This window comes from Vanacampus margaritifer, chromosome 13 (assembly GCF_051991255.1).
Source record: "Vanacampus margaritifer isolate UIUO_Vmar chromosome 13, RoL_Vmar_1.0, whole genome shotgun sequence".
In the NCBI taxonomy this organism is placed as follows: Eukaryota; Metazoa; Chordata; class Actinopteri; order Syngnathiformes; family Syngnathidae; genus Vanacampus; species Vanacampus margaritifer.
This window is the reverse complement of record NC_135444.1, coordinates 2,370,282-2,377,599: the sequence shown is the minus strand read 5'-3', so window position 1 is coordinate 2,377,599 and position 7,318 is coordinate 2,370,282. Positions and strand designations below refer to the sequence as shown.

Genomic DNA, 7,318 nt, shown 5'->3' with positions numbered 1-7,318 from the left:
ACAAAGAGCCCTGACTTTTTTAACTGCGACTGTGCCTATCAGTTTGTATGTTCCCTTCAGTGTGGAGTCTTCGGGGTGAACACTCCATAGTTTCTTGGGGGTACGGAGTGGTGAAGGGTGATGTCATGCTTGTCCACACAGACATGTAGTGTAATCATATGATACAATTTGAAAACTGAAAAGAAAACAAAAAGATACCAATTTGGAGCACAGCCTAAACTCCAGCTCTGACTCAAAGAAAACTGCAAAAAAAGAAAGTTTATTCGAGTGCACTTACTCAACACACTCACTATGCACAACTTTGACACAGAGGCTGCAGTAATGCTTAAGACCAAACGTGACAAACTCCACAAAGCACCTTTTATGTTGAGTTTTGAAGAATTCAAGGGATCTTTCCTTACCTCAAAATTCAAGGATACAAAGATCCAATGACTTTTTTCTGTTTTCGTACCAGATGACATGGCACGAAATACAATCCCCAAGATCCCAAATACAATCCCCAAGATCCCAGGTTAGTCAAGAGAGTCCCAAGACTTGTGGAAATAACATAAAATAAAATTATTATGATAAAGAAATAAGGGAGCGTTTGACACAGAGGCTGCAGTTACGTGAGTAAAAAAGGTGAAAAACTCCACGATACAGCTTTAATATCAACATAAATTGGTTGTCTAAAAAGTTGGAAAGAGTTTAAATAAAATGTGTGTGCAAACAGTAGTTTCAGTTGTCCAACAGCCAGAAAGATTGTTTTTACTCAGAGTTTGAGGTGACAGAGCCAAATAATCTGCACATGAAGGAATGTCTGTTATTTGGACTACAAATAGTTTTGTAGAACTTTTGTTTACATTTTTCACGAGGGATTAACAAATATGTAAAATTATACCCATTAATGGCAACGTACACTGTGATTGGATTGAATCCAAACAATTTTCTTTTGACATCCTAAATCTTCTACATACTGTAGTTTGCAGTCGTGATATGTTATGTAAAGTTTAGTACAAGACCTGGACCTCTAACTTGAAATAATAGCCTTCAGAAAATATTCCTGCAGTGTTAGATAGGCAAAACAGACCTGAAGTTTATCTATTGATCACATCAAGATCCTGTGACTCACTATGCCTGTGCTCGATTCAGATCAACCATAGGAGCTCCACTTTATCGATCAAATATCTTTCCCTTTCTACCGTGCAAAACACAAATGGTAGAACATTAACCACTTGGGTTTCTCTATACACACACTGATATGTCACTCGACATCAGTGGCTTGTGTGTGTTTGCATGAAGCCACCAGCAAGTTTTATTACAGCTCGTGATTGTAAAAGTGTAAGGTCACATGAAAAGCAAGGTGATGGGGTTCTATAAAGGCTGAAATCTAGCATCTGCCTTCCTGTGTTGAAGCGTACAGGTGACGTGGACAGGGTCACTTCGCTGAGGAAATATTTGGTATGTTCTGATATTGTATTTCATTTGAAAAGCTGCATTTTAAATTATAGAGTAGCTCAAAAAGGTATTGCCAGTTTGTATACAGCACCCCCCCCCCCCGCCTTTTTTTTTTTATCTGCTTCCTTGTGAATAACATTGAATGTTCTCTGTTTTTCAAGAGCTAGGCAAGCATCTTCCAGCCTAAGACATTGCATATAGTGCCATTTTTGGGCTTGTAAGACCGCCGCAATGTGCTCTGGGGGCTTTGCCAAATGTCTGGGGATTACTTTGATTCCCCTGGCAGTTGTGTGTGTGCTGTGCAACATCCTACTCTTCTTTCCTGGTGGGAAGGTTGTGGAAAGTGATCATATCACAGATGAGGTGTGGTACTCTGGGGGAATTTTTGGCTCTGGAGTTTTGGTAAGTGTGTTTATTATACAACAAATCTTTAACACCATATTTACATTTTATGTCTGTGGCATCACACTTCTTGATAGTACTTTGTTCCAGTGTTTTTCTTCACCAGTCTCCATTGACCATTAACACATAATAGTCTTTAATGCATCTTTTATTCTTTCTTTTTTTTAAATTAATTGTTTTATGTTTTGTACCCTGCGAACCACCTTTATTTTGACTTATGGATAAGTATTACAAATATTTTTTGTCTGTCTGCTCTGTGTGTTTCATTTTGTTATATATTCATCATGAAAATAAATACTTTGTTTTAGTCTTTTTTTGTGTATTACTTGTGCTGTTGTATACGGTACAAACGTGCCATTTATAATGGTGAATGTGTTTTAGTGTCTGTGTGTGTGTCTATTAAACATTGTAACCTAAATATGTATTGTAAAATGATTGTGTTTTTATTGACGGCAGATGATCTTCCCAGCCCTGGTCTTCCTTGGTCTGAAGAATAATGACTGCTGTGGTTGCTGTGGCAATGAAAGCTGTGGAAGGAGATTTGCGGTGAGGTGTTTCCAGTTGCACAAAAGATATGTTCAAAGTAGTGATTTTGAGAAAGTCAAGAGATTATCTCAAAGACTGCAACGAGTGTTCTACAAATCTTACGGCAAGGTTTCTCCAGGCTTTTTTTTTTGGTACATATTAATTTTATTTATATGATATCACTGTACCATGAACTTTTTACGTTTTCCATAAATTTCACCTGAAAGCCAAATATTCCTAACTTTGTAAGTAGTGTATGTGATAGATAGATAGATAGATAGATAGATAGATAGATAGATAGATAGATAGATAGATAGATAGATAGATAGATAGATAGATAGATAGATAGATAGATAGATAGATAGATAGATAGATAGACAGGCAGGCAGACAGACAATAATTTAAATAGACTAGAAGCAATACTGTATATCTTATGATACAACTTTATTGAACGAAAAAAAGAATAATAATAATAATCATACCTGAAGGTAGAAAGGGAGATCATGTGGTCCTGAAGTTGAAAATGGAGGTTGTGATGCTTAAGAAGTTCACTTTTATGTAAAATATTTGTTTCTCCTCTTTTTCTTTTTTTGACAGTATGACTGTTCAAACAATTCAATTAATTTTTACCTCTACCTCCTTGTCTTGTAGATGCTGAGTTCTATACTGTTTGCAACTGTGGGTCTAGTAGGAGCCGGTTACTCAGTCATAGTTTCAGCGGTTGCCATAGACCATGGACCCAAATGTCTGGCTCTAGAAGACGGCAAATCTGTTTGGACATATCCCTTCAACACGAAGTGCGAAGTTATTCATAGGCCATTTAGCCTATATGCCGAATAGTTATTGATCATGCATGTACCTGTATATTTATTTTACCTCAGAATTTAATCATATACTGCATATTATATTACAACACAAGATGTGCAATACAGTAGGTCATTCACAGAAACCTTTGATGCAGATGCCTTTTCTTTTATTTGTTGAGATTCTTCTACTCTATAGTGGCATCAACGGAACTGTCCACCCTACAGAATTATAATGGCGCCTTTGCCTATCTGCTTTAGTCATTTTCGGCCTTGGCCAAAGTCTGTGCTTTAATGAGTGACATTCTAATTATATGTAGTCACTGGCATTACAAAACATCCCAAATCATCTACCACTGACTTATGGAAGTAGCATTAAGCCTACACTGTGGGCTAATGATAAGTCTAATATTTTCCTTTCTCTCATTCTCCTCATTTGCAGCGGCTACCTGACTGATTCAACCATGTGGTCAAAATGTACTGAGCCAGTTGGTGTGGTGTCATGGCATCTCGCACTGTTCTCTGTTATTTTGATCATGGGTTTAATCCAGATAGCGCTGTGTGCTGTGCAGGTGATAAACGGGCTGCTGGGAGCTCTGTGTGGGGACTGCTGTGGTTGCTGTGGTGGGGTTAGTATGTTTTCATATGCACTAGACAGTTAATATATTTGAAAACATATTAATATTGATATTTAAGTATTTGTATTTCATTGAAGTACATATTTAAACTGGTATCAGTATGTGGGTTATTGCTTTTGAGAAGTTTAATCATGTTTGTGTTTCAGAATGATGGAGCTGTGTGAACAGTAGCCTATTTGACATATTGACTGAAATCATTTTTGAGCAGCATTTTCCTCTGTATTAATTCTATTTTTAGAGAGTATGTTTTGGAAGAAAGAGCTACTTGATTACAGTGTAATGTGTATGATGTAACTACAACACTTGGAATTGGAATGACAGAGCTTGGTTTAAAGAATTTTCAACTGATGTAATGTATGATATTTTAATTGCTTAGTTGCTATGGAGCTATTGGTATTATTGCAATTAAATTGATATTTTTTAAGCAATGAAAAAAATAAATGTTATTTTTTTAGACGCATGACTGACTCCCCCAGTCAGTGTATCGATTCGTGCATATAGATTCCTGGAGGAAACTTGGCATGACTGACCCCTGGTGTTCTCTTTTGGTGTTGTTAGTATCCATTGTAAAAGTGTAACTTTTTGTTGTTGTTTTTGTTGTTGTTGTAAAAGTGTAATTTAAAACACCTGTAATTTTCACTAAATAAAAATGTTTGATCATGATTTTTTTTCACACGTTGATTCATATTCAAATGAGGGCTGAATGGCAATATGATGCAATGCAGCCAGTCAAGCCCTCTTCGTATTTTAATGAATACTTTACTGATAGGGGGAATGAAAACAGATGAGCAGAATATTTTTGATTCAGCATTATTGGATCTAATTATTTATATATTTGGATACAGCAAGTCTTTGTCCATGTGACAGGCTTTTTTTCCCTTTCTTTCTTTTTTCCACTCATAGATTAATTTTGATGCATTAATTTGAAGGGTGGGAAAAGTTTCATTGCTTTAAAAAAAATCAACGTGCTCATGGAAATCAAAATAGATACTACCAAATTAAAAACCTTATTTATTTCAAAATCTGAATTAATATATTATCTTAGCTTTTTACTTTGATATCATCGTAGTTAGTTTGCGTTAGTTTTCATTCGTTAATTTGTTGGGAACATGTTTTCTACACCTTGTTTGATACGGACAAGTTTTGATGTCGCACATATTTTTGTCCTGTCCTTGTCGCCGAACGCATGAGACTTCACGGTTGATGGTTGTCATACTCTTAGTATGACGCTACTAGACTGTCAGAGGTAATGTTGTGTTTCTTGATTGCCGATCTGTTTTGACTTTGCAAAAAACAATTAAGAACAAACGAAAATGTGCCATGTTGTTAACGGTCAAATTGTTTTCAAAACGCAGGCTATTTGAAGACACTTGAATAGTTTAAAACATGTTAGTTTGCAAATGAGAATATTCGAATGTTACTTTGAATGTCAAATACTTGTCAAATGCATGACATTTATTTATTTTATTTTTAATGCACATTCTTATAGTTATTTATTTATTTATTTCATCTGCATTCATATAATTATTTCCGAGCAGAACTATGCCTATTTGTGTGTTTAACCTAATGGGTGGTTTGTTTACATTACGTTTGCTTCCATTAGATGCTCTCTGTGATGTTAAGAAAAAGCACCATAACTGCCAAGAAGGTAGATACCATATCTTTGTATTCTTGATATGTATTGTGAATTTAAAATAAGAGTAAAATCTTGACCTGGATGTATCTATTCTCAGCTTTTGCACTTGGCACGACCACCACCAAAATATTGGCCATCGTCACTTATCAGGGTTACTGATGGTGGATCAGAACCTCGACATATCAGCTGGGCCTCCTTAGCTAGGTCGCCAACAGAATGGCCTCGAGTTTCCCGGCACGATTATTGTCCTGTTGTCCTTGCTTTCGTGAGGACTGGGCTCTTCTCGAGGACTCAATTTCATTTTTTTACATCAAGAAATAAATATTTCCATTCATCTGTTGTGAAGCTAAAGAAGCGACCACAGCCTGAACCTCCTCCCAGAGAGCTGGACCTGCTGCGATATGACATGAAGGATTTATGGAAGAGTCCCAAACCGGCTCTGTGGCTGGTGTTTGCAGGACTGATCCCCTTTGTTGCCCCCCCTCTCTTCATGTGCGTGACTGAAATCTACGTTCCCGAGTTTGCCTACATTCAGGTGGCCTATGGTGTCTCCATCATTTCCTTCCTGGGTGGAGCTCGTTGGGGGTACGCCCTCCCTGAGAGCAGCCAGGCCAAACCTGACTGGATTAACCTGAGCAACAGTGTTGTTCCTGCGCTGTTCGCCTGGGTTACAATGCTCATGGCTGAGAGCATTGTTCCTGCAGTGACCATGGTTATCATGGGGTTGGGAATCTCACTTCACTATGACCTGTCACTGCTGCCCACTTACCCGAGCTGGTTTAAAGCCCTGCGTGCCGTGTTGACCATTGTAGCATTTTTTTCCCTACTTGGTACACTCATCACATGTCAAATGTACCCAGAGAAGAATTTTTTTTCTGAGTGAGAAGTCATGTAGAAATTACAGGCATTCTTGGTGCATTCATGACAGTGGTAACATTTTGCAACAAAGATGAATTTATGTCATTGTTGTAGTTTGAGTGGAAAGTGGAAAAGACATTGAAAATTATGTGAGATCTTTTTGGATGTTGACACATGATGCATTTGAAATTTAGTAATAATTAAATCAATGAATAAAATAACATGAGAAAATGTAGAACAAAATCACAGAGCTTGAACTTTTTATGATTAGCAAATGTGTTTTTGTGGTCCCCAGAGAAGAAAATGTGTCTTACTTGCACTGTTTGTACCATGCTGAACACAAAATTGTCTAAAATGTCCTAATATAAAGATTCGGGTAGAACTAAGGAAACCAACCCATTTCATGCATTAATATTACAGTTGTTGTTTTTTTACAGTCATTTACACACTAAAATGGAAATTTTCACACAATTGCCAATGTTTACATACAAAGAGCAAAACACTTGTCCAGAGTTGCACAACAGTAGGCACAGACCAGCGTCACACTTTTTGCAAAACATTACACACAGTGATTTGCGCATGCACACCTCTACACACATTTTCATACCTTAAACACAGATGAGGATTGTGAGGTTACTTCCTGGTCATTGCAAAGCACTGGCTTGTCATAGACCACACCAATAAACACGTTGGATAATCACATCCACCAAGTGTGGAAACACACATGTGTTTAAATGGAAATACATTGTGCAGTCATTTTTATTTGTCTACAGATTTTTATTTGTCTACAGTAGTAAGAAAAACTACTAGTTTGTTCAGATTTTTTATTTTGAGTGTTATGTTACTGGAGCTGATTGTATGGTAAGAAAAACATATTTTCAGTCCGCAATTTGTAGTCCTTTTGCAACAGGTTCCATGTCGAAGGGTCAGAGAAGACAAAAGCTTTTTTCCCCCCAAATTCAGTCTGGGCAAATGGAACGGTTAGCATCAAAATGTCATTTGAACGCAAACTGTAAGAA

At 37.0% G+C, this 7,318-nt stretch overlaps 2 protein-coding genes across 4 annotated transcripts; both read left to right on the top strand.

Annotated features, from left to right (window-relative positions):
* The first annotated feature begins 1,247 nt into the window (after window positions 1-1,247).
* On the top strand, window positions 1,248-4,468 carry tm4sf4 (transmembrane 4 L six family member 4). 3 transcript variants are annotated; one of them, XM_077583018.1, is made up of 7 exons: window positions 1,248-1,440; window positions 1,599-1,839; window positions 2,296-2,385; window positions 3,016-3,161; window positions 3,610-3,644; window positions 3,740-3,796; window positions 3,952-4,468. In XM_077583018.1, exons 2-7 carry the CDS (start codon window positions 1,669-1,671, stop codon window positions 3,954-3,956), a joined length of 504 nt encoding a protein of 167 aa, XP_077439144.1. In that variant the 5' UTR covers window positions 1,248-1,440; window positions 1,599-1,668; the 3' UTR covers window positions 3,957-4,468. The 3 variants fall into 3 exon arrangements, with proteins under 3 accessions (XP_077439144.1, XP_077439142.1, XP_077439143.1); XM_077583017.1 differs by having other exon boundaries at window positions 1,249-1,440; window positions 3,610-3,796; XM_077583016.1 differs by having other exon boundaries at window positions 3,610-4,468.
* Window positions 4,469-4,917: 449 nt separating this feature from the next.
* LOC144062654 (transmembrane protein 69-like) lies at window positions 4,918-7,148 on the top strand. Its single transcript, XM_077584254.1, has 3 exons — window positions 4,918-5,051; window positions 5,409-5,453; window positions 5,539-7,148. Exons 2-3 carry the CDS (start codon window positions 5,409-5,411, stop codon window positions 6,322-6,324), a joined length of 831 nt encoding a protein of 276 aa, XP_077440380.1. The 5' UTR covers window positions 4,918-5,051; the 3' UTR covers window positions 6,325-7,148.
* The last annotated feature ends 170 nt before the right edge of the window (window positions 7,149-7,318 follow it).

Excerpts from the sequence above, each read along its gene's own strand:
- tm4sf4 (XM_077583016.1), top strand. The coding sequence starts at position 1,669 with ATGTGCTCTGGGGGCTTTGCCAAATGTCTGGGGATTACTTTGATTCCC. Across the intron at positions 1,840-2,295 it reads TTTTTGGCTCTGGAGTTTTG|ATGATCTTCCCAGCCCTGGT; the intron begins GTAAGTGTGTTT and ends TATTGACGGCAG. Across the intron at positions 2,386-3,015 it reads GCTGTGGAAGGAGATTTGCG|ATGCTGAGTTCTATACTGTT; the intron begins GTGAGGTGTTTC and ends CTTGTCTTGTAG.
- LOC144062654 (XM_077584254.1), top strand. The coding sequence starts at position 5,409 with ATGCTCTCTGTGATGTTAAGAAAAAGCACCATAACTGCCAAGAAG. Across the intron at positions 5,454-5,538 it reads GCACCATAACTGCCAAGAAG|CTTTTGCACTTGGCACGACC; the intron begins GTAGATACCATA and ends ATCTATTCTCAG.